The sequence below is a fragment of the Rattus norvegicus genome, chromosome 12, assembly GCF_036323735.1.
Source record: "Rattus norvegicus strain BN/NHsdMcwi chromosome 12, GRCr8, whole genome shotgun sequence".
Lineage (NCBI taxonomy): Eukaryota > Metazoa > Chordata > Mammalia > Rodentia > Muridae > Rattus > Rattus norvegicus.
In genome coordinates this window covers 27,427,647-27,446,365 of record NC_086030.1, presented here as the reverse complement: position 1 = coordinate 27,446,365, position 18,719 = coordinate 27,427,647, and the positions used below count along the sequence as shown (strand labels likewise).

Sequence of the window (18,719 nt, the reverse complement as noted above, 5' to 3'; positions counted from 1 at the left end):
CAGGCTATGACCCCCAGACCTGGCTGCAAGTCATGGCCCCCTGTCCTGGAAAGATACTTCTGGTGGCCTCTTTCCCTGGATGTGAGTTTCGCAATCCCCTCTTGTTTTGGTGGCCTCATTTTGGACTGGCCTGGTTTGTCTGGGAGAATTAACTGGGTCTCGAGGAAAGAGAAACCATATTTTATATGTCTGTTTTTTGCTTTTTGTTTTTGTTTTGTTGTTGTTGTTTTCTTTGTTTGTTTGAGATAGGGTCTCATAGCTCAGGCTGGCTTTGAACATACTTTTGTAGCCAAGGATGACCCAGAACCCATGACCTCCCTGCCTCTGCCTCCTGGGGGCTGGGGATATGGATGTGTGCTACTGTGGCTGGTTTATGAAGAGCTGGGATGGAACCCAGGTCTCTGTTGAGTGCTAGGCCACACGGAGAGCCTGGGAAACTGAGGAGACACATCCTCTCATGAATCAAGCAAAGTGTGGAGATGCAGAGACACCCAGACCCAGAGACCAGAAATAGCTCAGAGTAGGCATCCCTGTAACCAATGCTAGACGCGCACTGGGGCTTAGGCAAGGGACAGCAGGAGGGCTCTGGGTGTGCAGGCCACTGGAGTTTGCTCACTGGGACTCAAGGAGATTCACTGTGGCAGCGCAGACACAGGGTCTCATGCAGCCCTGACAAACCTCACTCAGACTTGCAATGTAGCAGAGGCCAGCTTGGGCACTCTGTCCTCGCCGTGCCCCCTGTTCTAAAGACCCCAGGACCCAGCCTGTCTGGGACACCATGTAGCCTGGCCTCTTTCCCCATCCTGGCTTCCTAAAGGGTTTCCGTTCTTTTCTTTTCTATTGTTCTACTGCCTGCCTGATTTTGCTCCTGCGGGGCCCTGACCCACCCTCAAAGGCCAGGCTGGGAGGAGCATAAGCCCGCCAGCTCCGCTGGGAAGTGAGCACAAAGCTCACAAAGCTGGGCCCCAGCCTTCTAATTATTACTGTTGCTCTTGTTGTTGTTGTTGTTGTGTTTGACACAGTCTCGGACCGTGGGTGTGGCTCCATTGGGAGTGCGCCTGCTCAGCATGCTCCCCGGCGCTGTGTAAGTCAGCTGTGGCTGTGCTTCTAACCTGTGCTTGGGAGATAGACGCAAGAGGGTCGGGAGTTCAGATCCATCCTTGACTACACAGAGAGTTTGAGGCTAGCCTGGGCTACAGGAGACCCTGTCTTAAAAAGAAAAGTAGGACAGGGTCTTGTTACAGATTGCAAACTGACCTTGAATTTTTGATCCTCCTGCCTCGGCTTCCCAAGGGGTGGGAATATGGGCACTTGCCACCATGCTGAGCTCAGGTTAATAATTCCTACTTCAGAAGGAACATGGGAGAGGAGAGAATATGAGAAGGGGAGGGGGGGTCTCCTCCCGGCCCTCGTGAGCGCGAGTGCTGGCTCGAACTGGCCTGTGTTTCTACCCTGGCTGGGACACTTGTCAGCCATGTGATCAAATGATTGTTTGCATGGAACCTCAATTTCCCTTAACTATAAAATAGGGGTGATAAGTGACTCTCCTGCTGAAGACGTTGGGGACAGCGTGTGGGATGTGATGCTATGGATTCTAGTTCCTGGCAGTGGTGACTCATGTCTGTAATCTCAGCACTTGGCAGAGAGAATGCTAACACTCTGGAGGCAGAAACAGGAGGTATCTCCAGGGTAAGTTAGCCAAATGCTCAAGACCTAAGTTCGAGTGGGAAGCCCGATTTTGTTCAAGGTGTGTTTGTTTTTATTTTATGTGTATGGGCATTTTGCACCACAAAATTCTGTGCACCGTGTGTGCAGTACCTGTGGAGGCCAGAAGAGGGCGTCAGATGTCCTTGGAACTGTAGTTAACAGACATCAGGAGTCATCATGTGGGTGCCGATAATTGAACCCAGGTCCTCTGGAAGAGCAACCAGTGCTCTTTTTTTTTTTTTTTTTTTTTTTTTTTTTTTTTTGGTTCTTTTTTTCGGAGCTGGGGACCGAACCCAGGGCCTTGCGCTTCCTAGGTAAGCGCTCTACCACTGAGCTAAATCCCCAGCCCCTTTTTTTTTTTTAAACATTTATTTATTTATTATGTATACATCATACAGCTTTCTGCCTGCATGTATGCAACTACAGGCCAGAAGAGGGCACCAGACCTGATTATAGGTGGTTGTGAGCCACCATGTGGTTGCTGGGAATTGAACTCAGGACCTCTGGAAGAGCAGACAGTGCTCTTAACCTCTGAGCCATCTCTCCAGCCCCGCAACCAGTGCTCTTAACTGGTAAGCCATCCCTCTAGCTCCCAGGGGATGGTACCCCATTTTAATACAGGAAGCGAAAAGCAGTTGCAGAAGAAGAATCCTGACATCAACACACATGTACCCAACTACATGCGTGTGCTCACCATCTGCAAACCAAACCAAACCGCGCATACCATACAACATACACATGAAAGATAGATGGATTAAAATCAAAATCCTTGCCCATGTCCGTTATTATTCACAACTGTCTCCAACTCATGTGTCGGTTAACTCACATTTTCCGTGGCCAGGGAGGGGCAAGAGAAGCCGTTCGCTTTCAGCTGCTTGCTGCTCCAGGGCCCCAGGCTAGAGGCTGCAGCTGCACAGAATTCCTTTCAATCGCAGCCAGTGATGTTGTGATAAGCCTGGACCACAGGGTGCAGTATTGGAGAACACATCCCAGGGAGGATGCTGTAAGCCAGTACCAGAGCAGAGCCTTTCAAAGCAGGCAGGCTCTGGACTCTGGGAAAGGGGGTCGGTGGGGGCGGGGGTCTCTTTTTTTTTTTTGCTCTCTTCCTCGTGCCTACTTATTCATCCACCCTTCATGTCAAACATCTGTCCCCCACCCCCATGGTTGCATGCATACACACGCACGCGCACGCGCGCTCACACACACAGAGAGAGAGAGACAGAGAGACAGAGACAGAGACAGAGAGAGAGAGAGAGAGAGAGAGAGAGAGAGAGAGAGAGAGAGAGAGAGAGCGCCTCCCTCCACAGACTCTCGGAACGAAAGCTCCAAAGTTTGACCTTTAAAAGTTGTCTGATATCCTGCGTTCCCTGCAAGTGACCTTTGCCTGTTGGATGCTCGGCCCAAAAGAGGACGATAGTATCAACAGGCTCAGCAGAGAGTAGACGCGCCGGGGAAGGCCTGTAGCGCTCTGAGATGCTGTCTTCCAGGCACGCCAAGACTTCTGAGCTCACCTGCACAAGACCAGGCCTTCACACCTTCCACCATGGGTGTGAGGGGGACTCACAAGGTCTCAGTTCTCTCCGAAGATCTATAAACAGTGGACTGTTGCTGGGAGCAGGGAGAGAGATTCTCTTCAGTGGCGGGGCCTCTGGTAAGTTGCCTCCGCTCTGGTAAATAACAAGGCTCCTGTAAGCAACTCTAATTAAACTCACTGGGTCACACCACAGAGACGTGGAAACAGAAGAGAGACCAGTTGGGAATCAGAACGGGATCAATAGGAGTGGGAGGGGGCAAGGGATGGTGTTGGGGGTGACTTTAATCCAAGTGCAGTACACATACGTATGAAAATGTCCTAATGAAACTCATCGCTATGGATTTAATATATGCTAATACAAAACGTAACATCTGCCGTATTCCTGACGGAGACGCTCGGATCCATTCCTCTGTGGCGGAAGTCACGTGACTCGGGAGTCCCAAGTGGTTCAGCTCTTGATGGTTGTATATCCTGATGTCCGTCCGAAGGGTTAGGGCCCAAGCAAGACGGCTCAGCGGCTAAGGGTGCCTGCTGCCAAGCTTGAGGACCTGGCTTTGATCCCCGGAGCCCATGTGGTGGAGGGAGAGAACTGACTCCCAAAAGTTATCCTCTGACCTCCACGAGTAAATATGCATTGCGCGCGCGCACACACACACACACTCTAAATTAATGTGACTTTTAAAAGTAGTTATCAGGGACTGGACTGAACCTGAGCCAGTTAAGGGGGCGGAGGAGGATGTGGCTCCGTCAGTGACGCATTTGCTTAGTATCCAGGAAAATCGAGAATTATGTTCAGCTACATAAGGAATTTGAGGCCAGCCTGGACTACATGAGAGAGACCCTTCTCATTGGTTTGAAAAAAAAAATCCAGTTGTGGTGATGTTAGTCTCTGCTCAGGAGGTCCTTACGTTTCGGGTAGTCATCTTTTCCACAGGCTAGCCCAGTTCCCTCTAGTTGACTCTTTTCCCAGGCTGTCCTCATGTGAGTCTCGGGGTTCTAGGAAGATCACCTGCTCCCCCTAGCCAAGCATGGAAGTTGGCATAGAAGGCTGGGCTCAGGTTGTTCCAATGACGTGGGTCCCGAGGCAGAAACCCAAGGCTGTATCCTTGCCTTCCAGTTGGTGGAAGCCTAAGAGAGGGCACGCAGACAGGCAATCCAGTGGTCCCGGAGGCTCTTTTAAGTGATGCCAACAGCCTCCCTCGGGTGGGCTGGTGTAGAGTAGCAGCTGTCACCAATCTGGGACCAAGGGACATGTGTACAGAGCATGTTGGGATGAATCTGTAGCCAAGGGAAGCCCATCAGGCAAAACCCAGAGACCGGCACCTTAGAGAAAGTCTGAGGAACTCTCTGAATACAGGCCCCCTGCCTCAGGGCAAGGACCTCAAGCAGACGGGGGTGATGGTGGCAGACACGGCTCCTGACCCAGCTGGACACGGGCTCCAGCCCTCCAGATGTGCGGCCAGCATTCCGCTGTGGAGACGGGGCGGAGCAGCAGCGAGGGGCCCAGATGGGCCGTGTTAACCCAGAAACAGCTTTTCACGTCCAGATGCTCTGTGTTTAGCCAGCGAGCCAGCTTTGGTCTCCAGATGTGAGCCTGAGCTGGGGGTGGGGTGAGGAGTACATCACCCCAGATGTGCACACTGTGACCAAGAATGGGTGCAGGATCCAGCTGCGGCATCAGGGACCTGAAGGCGGGACTTGGATTTCGCTATTCTATTTAGACCTGGGGGGGGTCCCATCCAGAACCCCTAATCCCAGGACTCTGATCCCCAGTTCAAGAAAGCTTCAAGATCCACCAATGCTAAGTTGCAGATGTTAACAAAGCCCTGTGTGGAAATAAGAACCAAGCCTGCCCTGCCCCGGGCTATATAAACCAGAGACCGGTCAGAACTGAGTCCTGGTGCAAACGAAGGATCTGCGGTCCCTCAGAACGCAGATAACGTGAACTGGGGATGGACCTCAGTTGGCAGAGTGCTTGCCCCGCATGCCTGAAGCACTAGGTTTTGACTCCTAGTACTGTGTACAGCATCCCTCACAACACATGCTTGCAATCCTAGCATTTGAGGGTTGGAAGCAGGATTAGAAGTTCGAGGTCATCCTCAGCTACAGAATAAATTCAGGACCAACTCGCCTCATATGCGCACGTGGACACACACACACACACACACACACACACACACACACACTGATCGAATGCATTAGTGCAGTGGAAGCTGAGAAGGTTCTAAGAAGGAACTCCAAATGGTTTCTGAGAGGGCCTCTGAAAGGAACCCTGGGTCAAACTGCAGCGATAACCAGGAACTCCGGCTAACAGTAGAGCGGGCCTGAGCCTGCCCCGGGGCCCTGCAGCTATTCTCTCCCAACAACCAGAGGCCCCTCTCCATATCAAGAACTGCCCCAGGGCTGGGGAGATGGCTGTGTGGGTAAAGCATCTGCCACTATGACTGATGACCTGAGCTTGAAACCAAGGAGCCCATGTGGTGCAAGTGAGCAGTGACTCCTGAAAGCTGTAGGTTGTCCTCTGACCTCCAGGTGTGTGCAGTGGCACTTGAATGTGTGCGCGCGCACACACACACACACACACACACACACACACACACACAAATAGCCAATGAATACATGTATGCTTGTATGTCTATACCACACGTGTGCCTGCTACCAGTGAACATCGGAAGGGAGCATCTGATCTCCTGGAACTGGGGTTACAGCTGATAGATGGTTGCCAGGATTTGAACCCAGGTCCTCTGGAAGACAATCGGTGATCTTAACCACTGAGCCGTCTCTCCGGCCTCTCAATCTAATTTCTCTTTATATGTTTTAAGAATTGCCCAAGTGGGCTGGAGAGATGGCTCAGCGGTTAAGAGCACCAACTGCTCTTCCTGAGGTCCCGAGTTCAATTCCCAGCAACCACATGGTGGCTCACAACCATCTGTAATGGGATCCGATGCCGTCTTCTGGTGTGTCTGAAGACAGCTACAGTGTACACATGTACATGAAAAATAAATAAACAAATCCTTAAAAAAATTAAAAAAAAAATTGCCCAAGTAGAGCCTCCCAGCCCCAATCTCCTACCAGGCACAGAGACTGAAAAATCAAAGGTAACAAGACAGGAGGGAAACCCGTCCTCTCCTGACTCTCAGGCAGGAAGGTATGGTGGCCAGAGGAGGCAGAGGTCAAAGGTCAAGCCTGTTCACCCACAGGGCAACTGAGGCCCTAACCCTGCTGAGGAAGAAAGCGGAAGCGGAGGCTATAGGGAAGCTATAGGGAACACAGGTTGGCATCCTGTGGCCTGGGTGGAGAGTCTAGCCAGGGAGCCTTCAGACTGAGGCGTGAAGTCCTAACAGTTCATGTCAAGCCAGAGCTCTGGGGAGGGGGCCCACGCCTCTCGGCTCTGGCAAGCCCCACCTGGGCTAAGCCCAGAGCTGGGACTGGAGAGAGACTGGCGGTTCTGATGGAGCATGAGGGCCCCAGAGGGGGGGAAGCAGTCCAAGCTGAGCCCCCCAACTCCTGACAAGTCTGGGACAACGAGGAGAGATGGTCGAGTTCTTGTGGGCAGAGGGTGGGGGACAGTCGCAGGTACAACGTTACCCAGGCTTGGGTGGGCTTGGTCCGGAGAGCCCAGTCCCACACTTAGACCAGAATAACCAGGATTTCATCCCCAAACTGGGGGGGAGGGGCGCTTTGCTCACTTACCCTCCCCCAAATCTATTGTCCTGCCTGGGGCGCTCATCTCCAGCGGAACACCTACATAACTCCTGAAAACATTGCCTTATTTGGGGTCAGATGAGGTGAGGACCAGGGACACAGGGAGAAACTTAGACATCCCTCACCCAAGCTATGGCCCCAGAGAGAAGAGAAAGTTGGGAGCCGGTGCTGGAAAGGTCAGGGAAGGGCCAGAGTCTGGGGATGGGGGCCCTCTCGCAATCAGAGCGAGACAGCCAAGGGCCCTGTGTGTCTTGGCTGAGCGGGACCCCTAGGCCGCCAGGTATGTAACAATTCTAGCCGTTTCCTGTAGTAATAATGAGAAAGGGGTTGGTATAAATACATGCGCAGCATAAATAAATACAGGCCGGGCCGGGGCTGCATAGCAGACAGATTGCGTGGATCTGCCGGCCAGTCCTCCAGCCCGCTCCCCCCCCCCCGCCCAAGGCCTCCCCCCTTTCCTCACTGCTCCCCATTCGCTTTCTTCCAGCAAGCCAGAGACGACTCTGCACTCGCAGGCCTGAAAAAGATGGACTGGTGACCCTCGGCCACAGCACCTCAGAATCCCTATGAGAGTGTGGCCCCTGGGAAGCCGGTGAAACTAGGAGAGATAGCCAGGGGCAGTGGGACCAGCTGAGAGCATCGTGACACAAGCATAGGCTATCACAGCAGCCCTGTGAAGGCGGGGATGTAGTTGCTGATCATAAATGGGGAAACTGAGGCTTGCAGAGTTAACTCGCCCAGCCATTTCACATAGCTGAGAGGGTCTAGATTTTAGAGCTGAGACTCCAATCCAAGGCGTTCTAACTCTGTGGCCTCCGCTCTGTGTGTTGTTATGGGGCAGCTGAAGGGCTGAGGATATGGCTCAGTGGATAAAGTGCTTGCCACAAAAGCATGAGGACCTGAGTTCAAATCCCCAGAAGCCACATGCAGCTGGGTGCAAGGATCCCCAGCTGAAGTGCTCCTAGGGTGAGACATGTGGGACATGAGAATCTCTTGGCCAAGTAGCCTGGTATATAAAATGGGTCAGCAGAGACTGTCTGAAGTGAGGCAGAAGCCAAGGACCAACACCAGAGATTGTCTTCTGACCTCTACACATGTGCTGTGGTCCACACGCTGATGCTCACACACAATTCCTTCCACAGTGGAGTGTGAGCATCTATCCCCCTCTTCCCAAGGTTCCACTGACAAACTGAACTTGCACCCAGAGAACTAATGGGTTTATTGGGCTTTCCCATACGGTTCGAGTGAAGGATTATGGGCTCATAAGAATGGGTGAGTCCAAAGCAGCTACCCTGGAAGGTCTGCGTGTCGCATGCCGATGACGCCTTTGTGGCCACAAAGTTGGCACTCCCTTCTCCTAGTCTTCCCTAGACTGTGTACTCCAGCCCTCTCAAAGCATGTGCTGTTAGGGAAGGACTGACTGCCTACAAATGGCTGGAAGGAAATGTCTGGAAGATCAGGTTAGAGGATCCGGTGAGCCTACCGAGCCCTCCAGTCTATGAGGGAACACCAGCAGTGAACCAGCCCAGCCATGAGAATCTTTTGCATGCAGATAAGCCTGGGTTGGTTGTTCAGCTTGCAGGAAAGTCCGTCAATGAGCTAAGGTGAGAGGCCAGAGCAGCAACCGGAAGGATACTCTTATCCTTTCTCCCAAATCCTAGCCCCAGGCCACCAGGGTCTTTAAGAGACTGGAGTATTTCTCTTCAAGGCTCTAAAGCAAACACAGCGGTATCTGGGGCCAGGGATCTCAGAGGTCAGATTCCATGAGCTTGTGTAAAGGTTCACTGGCCAGGGCTGTGCATACAAGAGGCTGACCTAACCAGTCTGCAGGTAAGCTAGTCATCAAATGAGGGTGACCTCCCCTCATCATGATCTGTACACAGGGAAACTGAGGCTGAGACCGGGGCAAGAGCCTCATCCAAGGCCTCATGGGAAGGCAAGGGCAGAGAGTCACAGGACCCAATAACTGCCAGGCCAGAACTATGTCCCAGTCCAAGGAAGGCCACCGCTGCCCTCCGAGGGGATTCCAAAGCCGGGATTGGTGGGCGGGCGGACCCAGCTGTTTAGAATGAGAAACGACTGCAGTTTCAGGGCCAGCATGGACCAACCTGTCTCCAAGCAAAAAGAGCCTGGAGTGATGGCCCATGCCTTTAATCCTAGCTCTAAGGAGGCTGAAGCAGGCAGGTCTCGGTCTACCTTGTGGGTTCCAGATCAGCCGGAGCTACACCGTCTCAAAAGGCAAACAACAGCAATAATAAAACAAAAACAGGGGCCTGGAGATGTAGACAGCCAGCCAGTCTGGCAAAATCAGCGACCTTCAGAGGCGATCAGAGAGGTAGAAAGTGACAGGTGGTGTGTGTCAACCTCTTGCCACCCCAAGTCCCCTGCCTGTCTGCAACGAATGCCACATGGGGGCAGGGTGGGGGCGGGGAGCTACCAAAAGAAAAAAAAAATCGCCAGTATCGCAGAGACAATCTCACCTCAGTTCAATGCCAAGGCCGATTCCATCCCAGCCCCAGCCCCGCCCCACTTAGCATTGTGTCCCCCTGCTCGGATCTTTGTCACCTTCCTTTCCCGCCTTGGGCCTGTGTTTTTCTCTGTTCCTGTCTAGATGCAGAGGCCCTACCCTGGTCCCAGGCAGCTCAAACACCTTCCTGGGTCTGGTACCTAGGCTCCCCCAGCAAGCTCTGGGCTCTCTGGAAGCCGGAAGAGGCTGTCCTTTCATCAGGAGCTTGTAGGCCATTCCACACACTCCAGCAACCGTGCTCCCTTGAACAAAAAGAGCCCACTCTGAGGTCTCTTGAAGGCAGGTAAGTTGCTTCTTGTATTTGGAGGAAGAGCAGGGAACAGCCATAGGGGAGGCATTAGCAGCCCTGAAGATGAGGAACAGGGTGAGGTGAGGGGAAATAGGTTCTCTGAACCTACACACACACACACACACACACACACACACACACACACACACACACACGGATGTGCCAGGAGTTGAGCCAGGGACAGGGGTGAGGGGGTGATGGCTGACTCTCAGGAAACAAGCCCCTCCCCTTTCCTCATTAAGCATCACTCATCTGAGGCCAGGGCCGGAGCCTGGGCTAGCCCATGTCTGAAGGAGCCTGCCTTTGCCAGTGAGAGGCTGAGGGGACTGGATAAGTCTTCTCTTGCCCGGGGAGAGTGGTAGTTTGTGATGTGACATTTTGGGAAGAGGAAAGAACAAGCTAACTAATGGATCTGTGAAAGAGTGGAGGGCAGGATGGGTGGATGGATGCATTTGGGGATTAAATAGATGGACTGGGGAGTGGAGGGATGGAAGGATGAGTTTTGGGGCAGATGGATTGATGGGTGGCTGGGTGGGCGAGTGGGTGGCTGAACTTTTGGATGGATAGAAGAATCGATGGGTGAATCTGAGATGTTTGGAAGGATGGATAAATGGATGGGTTTTGAGTGGATGGAGGAATGGATGGATGGATAAAGGGGGGAAGGAGGGAGGGGGAGGGAAGGAGGGAGGCAGGAGTGAGGGAACGGATAGATAAGAGGGAGAGAGGGGGACAGAGGGGAGAGGGAGGCAGGGATAGAGAGAAAGTTGGGAAGAAGGGAGGGAGGAGACAGGGAGGGTCCTCTGGATAATTGGAGGGTGTGTAGATGCAGTGGTTAGCGTGCAGACCTATACCTATGTGTGGGTGAGTGGATAAGCTGCTTTCAGACTTTAAGCTACTCCAAATGTTGTCTCCGACTCTAAACTGTGAGGTCCTGGCACCCTCAAGAGGCCAGAGTCTCTAACTGCCCAGCTCCCTTCAAATCCCTGGGGAGCTAAGAACCAGGGACATAGATTTAGACTCTGCAGCCTGGGCGGGAAACAAAGCCATCTGGAGACCTGAGCCGATTCTGGTATGTTCTATGACCTTGGAAATGTCCAGTCTCCGAGGCCCAGTTTTCTTGTGTGGAAAATGATAGTCAAGCCAGATGCTGGGGTTGCTAGGAGACAGAGCAAATGATGTGTAAAGTGTCTGAGGAGCATGATGCGTGACACCTGAAAGGCACTTGAGGAATGTGATTTTCTTCCCAGAAGTGCCTGAGCCTGATAGTTCACCCCTGTGTGCTCCTACGCACAGGCACGTGCACCACATGACGCAGAACAGCCTTCCAGTCCATCGAGGTAAAAAGGTGGTGAGTCTGAAGGGCAGGTGGGGGACACATTTATTCTCCGGGGGTTTCAGGCTGGGAAGGGAGGGGTCCAGACTCGGTGGTGGAGGATTCTGGAATTAAGAACTGAGATGAGGGCTCTGAGGTCTCCTCGAATGAGACCTCCTGGGCCTGGGCCAGTTGGGCTGTGTGCTCAAAGGCAGCTTGAAGCAGGTGGGAAGCGAGACAGGTAGTCCAAGTGACAAGATAGGCCAGGTTCCAGGAAGTGAGTGTGGTCCTGTGCTCCACCCACAGGTAGAGGCGTCTCAGCAAAGCCAGGGCTTCCAGGAGCATAGAACTCTATAGGAGGGTCCAGACAGGCAGGAGCATTGGTAAGGACTGGAAAGATGGCTCACGTAAGCCGACTTTGAGCCCCAGCCCACACATGGTGGAAGAATAGAAGCAAACCCCGCTGTTCTCCGACACCCATTTGAGTGCAGCATGCATGCACACAATTTTTTTTTTCGTAAGTAACACTCTAAGGGCCAGGAGGTGGTGGCGCACCTCTCTGATTCCCAGCACTTGGGAAGCAGAGCCAGGCAGAACTTTAAGAGTTTAAAGTCAGCCTGCTCTACAAATTGAGTTCCGGGACAACCAAGGTTTCATAGAGAGACCCTGTCTGGGAAAAAAAAAAAAAAAGTAATGTTGTACTGGGCTGTAGAGATGGGTTTGTGGCTGAGAGCAACTATTGCTCTCCCAGAGGGCTCCAGTGTGGTCTCTGTTACCCACATTAGATAATGTGGGCACAGGCTCACAACTGCCTGCAGCTCCAGTCCCAAAGAATCTGATGCCCTCTTCTGGCTTCAGAGGACATCTGCACACGGGCACACATGGGCACGCAGGTGTGTGTGTGCGTGTGCGTGCGCGTGCACGCACACACACACACACACACACACACACACACACACGCTTTAAAAATAAGAATGAGAGAGAGAGAGCATGGTAAGTGGCCCCAGGACCTTCCCGTGCCCAGTACTGACCAGCTGCCTCCCAAGCCTGCATCCCTGTCAACCCACCTGGCTGTGCAGCCAGCCCAGACTGGAGTGATGGGCTTTCTGCAACAGCTTCCAGGTTAGCAGCAGTACCAGCAAGGCCACCAGCATCAGGCGATGCAGGCAGGATAGAAACAGGTCCCTGAAGGTGGCTGGAGACAGACCCGGAGGTTCCCAGGCACAGAGGTGCCCCAGGGCCAGCTTCATAGTGTGGGTGCAGCACAGTCCGACTCTGTATGACAACCTGGGTCCCCAGAGCAGCAGCCACATAGGGACCCACAGCAATGCCAGTCCAGCTCGAAGGACCAAGCCCAGAGCATAGGTTATGATGACTTCTGGAAGTAGGCAGGCCTGGTCACTGCCAGAACCCCGGGCTTCCTGGGCTAGTCCCGACACCCAGTGCTGAAAGATGGCCATCTTCAGAAGGAGAAATTGGTACAAGTGAATACGGTTCTGGATCAGCTGTAGGAAGACGGGGACACCAGTGTCACCAGTGCCACCAACCTGGGGTGGAACCCAACCAGTGCTTTAGAAATAGGGGCTGCCCAGTCATTGTGAGCTAAGCCTCAGTTTACTTGTAATGCACAAGAACAGTCTCATTCATTCATTCATCCATTCATTCATTCATTCATTCGATTTTTATTTCTTTTGAGACCTGATCTCTCAAAGTAATCCTGACTGTCCTGGAGATTGCTGTGTAGACAAGATCACTGTGTAGACAAGGCTAGCCTTGAACTCACAGAGATCCTCCCGCCTTTACCTGCTGAGTGCCATCATGCCCTGCCTACAATCTTTTTTTCCCCACCTCTGTGTAGGATCTCCTGGAACTTGATCTATAAACCAGGCTGGCCTTGACCTCAGAGATCTGCCTGCCTCTACCTCCCAAGATTTTATTTTTTAAGAGTGACTTTTTTAATGTGAGCATCTGTCACAGATCAGAACCCAATTACAGATGGCTGTGAGCCACCTTGAAGTTGCTGGGATTTGAACTCAGGACCTCTGGAAGAGCCGTCCGTGCTCTTAACCGCTGAGCCAGCTCCTTAAGAGTGACCTTAGGGGGGGTTGGGGATTTAGCTCAGTGGTAGAGTGCTTGCCTAGCAAGCGCAAGGCCCTGGGTTCGGTCCCCAGCTCCAAAAAAAGAAAAAAGAAAAAAAAAAAAGAGTGACCTTAGGGGACAGAGCTCAGCTGTGTCCTGCTTGCCTTGCAGTCATGAAAGCCTCGGTTCAAGCCCCAGTCCTGCATGAAACCAGGAGAGGCGCTGCACGCCTGTAAGCTCAGCAGTTCGGAGGCAGGAGCATCTGGTGTTCCAGGCTCTCTGGCTATATGGGAAGTTCAACACTAACCTACATGAAACCAGACAAATGAGCAACAGAGCATGCTCGGTGGTTCAAGCTCTTGCCCCACAAGCCTGGTGACCTGAGGATGGTCCCAGAGCCCATGGAGAGGGGAGAGGGGAGAAACTGACTCCCTGAAATCATCCTCTGACCTCCACACAGGTGCCACGGCAATGGAGCACCAGCCACACACATCACACACAATAATGATTGATAAAATTTTAAAAGAAAATGGTAGAAATTACCTCCCCTCTGATTAACTGTGGGATTCGAACACACGGCTGGCTGGCTTCCCCCAAATCCCTGGGCTCGCCTGGGACCCTGGTTGCCCTTGTCATCATGAGGAAAGCTGGGCATAAAGGTATCATTAAGGACAGAGATGTGGAGACAGGGGAGAGGGATGGCAGATTTAATGAGAGACCTACTGTGAGAAGTGTAGAAGGAGAGACAGGTTTCCAGGTCTCTCGTCTGAGTGGCAGGCTGTTCAAGGGTGACTTCTACATGCCAGGAAGCGGGATTAATGGGGGGATAAGGTTGTAATTGAGAATTCCTCAGTGAAGTGCATCCCTCTCTGGTAGAGCCTAAAGCCTCCAGCCCATAGGTGACAGAGATGATCAACCTGGACCGACCCCCTAATACCCAATATCTATGGGACCATCTGGGAACTGTGGGTTCTGAAGGACCAGGATAGAAAGCCAAGCATGGGGCTCACGACTGCCGTTAAGCAGAGGTCAGAAGTTCAAGGCCAGCCTGGGCTATACAGTACGTTTTGGAACTAGCCTAGGCTACAGTGGTGAGTTTCAGGCCAGCCTGGACCACATAGTGAGACAGCGAGGAGGTAAGGAGGAAGAGGAAGAGAAAGAGGAGAAAGAGAGAGGACTAGAGAAATGACTCCGTAATTGAGAGTGCTCACTGCTGAAGCCAGGCAGTGGTGTTAACACCTTTACTCCCGGCACTCAGGAGGCAGAAGTAAGTGGGTCTCTGAGTTCTAGTCAAGCATAGTCTACAGAGTTCCAGGACAGCCAGGGCTACACAGAAAAAAGGAGGAGGATCACACTGGCAACAAGGAGGAAGAGGAAGAGAAAGAGGAGAAGGAAGAGTAGGAGGAGGAAGAGGAGGAGGGGGAATCGGGGGAGAGAAGGAGGAGAGGGAGGGAGAGGAGGAGGGGGAGGAGAAGGAGGGGAGGAGGGGAGGGAGGAGGAGAGAGTTCTTGCTGCTGAAGCATGAGGATATCCAGCCTCAGTGCCAACATCATAAGTCAGGGCAGGCATGGCCCAGTGCACACATGGCCCAGGGCATATATGGCCCAGTACATGCATGCAATCCCAGTACTGAAGGTGTTGTTGAAGACAGGAGGATCTCTGGGGCTTGCAAAACTGCCTAACAAAATAAAATTAACAAACAAATCTATCAGCTCCAAGTTCCATGGATCAAAGAAATAAAGGAGAGAGAGCGTCCTCCTCTGGTTTCCATGTGCACACACAGGCATTTGCACACATGTACATGCATCATACCTATACCCACAGACTAAGACACTGGAAAGACAGGAGAGAAAGAAAAGGAGGAAGCAGGGGAGGGAGAAGGGGAAGGGAAAGAAAGAAAAGGTGAAAGTAGGCCAATGAGATGGCTCAGCAGCTAAAGGCGCTTGCTGCCAAGCCTGACAACCTGAGTTCAATCCCCCCAGGACCCACACGGTGGAAGGGGAGAACTGACTTTCAACACACACACACACACACACACACACACACACACACAATACATATATATATATATATAATATATATATACACACACATATATATGGGAAAGAAAGAGCCAGGTGTAATGATGAGTATATCTTTAGTCTCAGCACAGGGGAGGCAGAGACAGGCAGATCTCTATGAGTTCAAGGCCACCCTGGTCTACATAGCAAGTACGGGGACACCAGGGCTACATAATAAGACCTTGTCTCAAATACACACACACACACACACACACACACACACACACACACACACACACAGGTATATGGGGAAGAGGGAAGAGAAGAGGGGTAGGGGAGGGGAAAGAGGTGAGATTGTGGGTAGACAGCCATGCCACAATACTCTGGAGTTAGCCCTTTACCCCTTGGGGGCTGGAAATGGCTGGCTCTCTACAGGTCCCCTATTCGCACCATGCTTACCAGCGCAGAGAGCTTCCCAACCTGCAGGAGAATTCTAGGAAGGCCAAATCTGACCCGGGGAGCGGCCTCCATGTCTGGCCTCCGTCCATTCCTCCAGCCAGGAGAGGCAGGGTGACCTCACAGATGCCACAGGGTGGGGGTCCAGTTGCCATGGGGACCCAGTTGCCACATGACACACTACCCTTTTCCACTGATCCCCTTACCTGCTCCTCTGAGCTCAAGTCTGGCTACAAGGTCATCACAGACCGGATAACTGATCCCTAGGATCAATTCTCTATCTACTCAGTTTATCTGCCAGACATGGGTGGTGGAGAGGTAGGGAGACGGGGATGTGGAGAAAGAAGGACAAAATGAAGGAGGGATGAGGAGAACAAATCTGTATGGACTTACCTTCCAGATCGGACCCTGAGGGTAGCAGATTTGCCATAGGAGAAGCCCCAGCTTAGCTTCCTCAACTGACACCCCATTATCCTCACCACCAGGCCTCTCTCCCTGTCCCTTCCCTGTCCCTTCCCTGTCCCCATCAGTTTCAGGCTGGAGAATGAGTGTGCAGTCTTGGAGTTTCTCCATTCAGAGAACCAGGAAGGACCAGCTGAGAGCACAAAGGAATCGGTGTATGCTCCCCTGCACCGCGCCAGGGGGCGCCATTCCGCTTCTCTCTCTGGAGAAGTATGATCTCATCCCCAGAGCAAGACCTAAAAGAGCTCCGAGCGGGTGCAGTACCGGGATGTGGTCGCGCGGGGGCAGAAGACACCGCAGGGGGGAGCAGGGCCCTTGGAAGGCACGTGAATGTTTCTCATTTTGCAAGGCTGATTTCCTGGTAGCAACCTCCTTGAGGCACCTGAGAGATCCTTGTGGATTTCCTGTCAATGCCTGGGTTACAAGAAGGAAACCAACCCGAGATAATGAGATGCAGAGTCTTCCCCTTATTTAGCTCTCTCATTATTTGTGCAGAACTGGGGATTGAGGCCAGGACTCTGCAAGCCACGCACCCTGCCAGGCCTCCATTTCTCTAGGTATCTGAGGCTAACTTCTGAGTCTTCTGCCCCACATGCTATTTCAAGTCTTTTAACGTGATTGTTTTTTAATTTATGCAACTTGAAAAGAGCCATTTTCAGCGAGATAAAAATAAAAGTTCCCATATGAATGTGCGTGGTGTCATATCGATGATTTTTGTAAACTCCAGAAAATAATGAAAGAACGAATTCGAAATAAAATAATGGAGCCAGGCACGGTGGCACATGCCTTTAATACCAACAGTTGTGAGGCAAGAGGCAAAGGGGACCTCTGGGTTTAAGACCAGCTTGGTCTACGTTGTGAGTTCCAGGACAGCCAAGGTACGCAGAGAGACCCTGTCTTGAAATAACGAGAGGGGAGGAGAGACAGAGACAGAGACAGAGATCCTGTCTCAAAAAGAAAGAGAGGAAAGAAGGAATCAAATACCAGGTCAGGAGGTAAAGCACTTGCTGTCAGGACTATTGACTTGCATTTGAACCCAGACTGGAGACACACATGGTTTAAGGAGAGAAGCAACTGCTGAAATTTGGAGGTGGTGAATAAAGTATATGGCTAGCATGTGCAAGAGACTGAGTTTCACTCCAATATGGAGAAAGAAAGAAAGAAAGAAAGAAAGAAAGAAAGAAAGAAAGAAAGAAAGAAAGAAAGAAAGAAAGAAGGGAGGGAGGGAGGGAAGGAGGGAGGGGGAGGGAGGGAGGGAGGAAAGGGTGGGGGAGAGGGAAGGAGGGAGAGATATCAGAGGTCAAGGTTAAAGTACTTAATACCAACCACTTTAGCTCCATCCGCAGAACCCACATGTTGGAAAAATAAAAACTACTGCCCCAAGATGCCCTCTCATCTCCACAGGCAAGACCACAGCAAGAAAGAAGAAAAATGAAAAGAAAAGAAGGAGGGAGGGAGGGAGGGAGGAAAGCTTAAAATCTTTTTTTAAGGCAAAGGGCCTGATGGAGCGTGGGCAAAGATAGTTAACAACAAAAGGAACGGAAAGAACCACCCATGAGGTTTGTGCAAAGATGGTCAAATCTCAAATCGTGTTAGCAATCGGGGGTGGGGGTGGGGGTGGGGATGTGAATCAAAGGCACCCTGAGATGCTATCTCCCCTTCCTTAGCAAAAACAAAAGAGTCAGGAGCACATCATGCACCAGTGACTTTAGGGGGCAAATATAAATTCATGCAGAGCCCAGAGCCTGATGCAGGATCTCCAAGATTCATACAGGATATGACCATACAAAGCTGCCCATAAAACACATGGGCAGCTAAAACTAGAAATAGACAAATAGCTGAATGGTTGGTTCAGCGGTAGAGCCCCTGCCTAGAATCCCCCAGTGAGGGGCTGGGGGCGTGGCTCAGCGGTAGAGCCCCTGCCTAGAATCCCCCAGTGAGGGGCTGGGGGCGTGGCTCAGTGGTAGAGCCCCTGCCTAGATTACCATTTATGTGCTCTCATTTCAACGATCCTACTTCACAAAGGCAAAAGGGCTCCTTTCAGAAACAAAGATAAGTGCAAAACTGCAGACAGGTCTTCCCATCAGTAAAGAGAGGGATAAATAAAATTGGAAACTCCTCTGAGGGGTGACTCAAGGTTGGCCGGAATAAATGAAATCTGTATGGGTTGGCGTGGAGAGGTCTGGAAAAGAAGGTTAAGTGCAAAGAGAAAGCTCCCCAGAGCTGTGTGTAGCGTGACAGCATTCATGTATGTTCCCCAAATCTCTATGAAATACTACGTATATCGTTCTGGACATGCAGGTAAATATATCAAAGACTCAGCTGAATGTGATGGCACCTACCTGTGTTACCAGCCCCCGAGAGACTGAGGCAAGGGGATTGGTGAGTTCCCAGCCAGACTGGGATACCCTGGTGACCCTGTCAAAGTCTTTATTTTTAATTATTAATATTATGATGTCTTAGTTACTGTTCTATTGCTGTGATAAGATGCCATGACCAAGGCAGCTTATCCCAGAAAGCTTTGAATTGGAGGCTTGCTAATAGTTTCTAAGGATTAATGTATAACCATCATAGCAGGGAGCATGGTGGGTAGTAGGCAGGCATGGTGCTAGAGCTCTACCTGAGAGCTTGCATGTGATCTGCAAGCA

General features: G+C 51.7%; 1 protein-coding gene and 1 long non-coding RNA gene across 6 annotated transcripts; one reads left to right on the top strand and one right to left on the bottom strand.

Annotated features, from left to right (window-relative positions):
* The first annotated feature begins 9,496 nt into the window (after positions 1-9,496).
* On the top strand, positions 9,497-16,762 carry LOC120095920 (uncharacterized). Of its 3 annotated transcripts, XR_010056500.1 has the most exons (4): positions 9,497-9,756; positions 11,010-11,110; positions 13,325-15,927; positions 16,140-16,762. It is a non-coding gene; the product is annotated as an uncharacterized LOC120095920 (long non-coding RNA). The 3 variants fall into 3 exon arrangements; XR_005491895.2 differs by having other exon boundaries at positions 11,010-11,099; positions 13,325-16,762; XR_005491894.2 differs by having other exon boundaries at positions 13,325-16,762.
* Tmem270 (transmembrane protein 270) lies at positions 11,123-16,274 on the bottom strand. 3 transcript variants are annotated; one of them, XM_017598507.2, is made up of 4 exons: positions 15,613-15,709; positions 13,697-13,800; positions 12,142-12,579; positions 11,123-11,425 (listed from the first exon to the last, which is right to left on the bottom strand). In XM_017598507.2, the coding sequence occupies exons 2-4, from the start codon at positions 13,790-13,792 to the stop codon at positions 11,141-11,143; spliced, it is 819 nt and encodes a 272-aa protein (XP_017453996.1). In that variant the 5' UTR covers positions 13,793-13,800; positions 15,613-15,709; the 3' UTR covers positions 11,123-11,140. The 3 variants fall into 3 exon arrangements, with proteins under 3 accessions (XP_017453996.1, XP_006249275.1, XP_213758.4); XM_006249213.5 differs by lacking the exons at positions 13,697-13,800; positions 15,613-15,709 and adding an exon at positions 16,003-16,274; XM_213758.11 differs by lacking the exon at positions 13,697-13,800 and having other exon boundaries at positions 15,613-15,833.
* Positions 16,763-18,719: the final 1,957 nt, after the last annotated feature.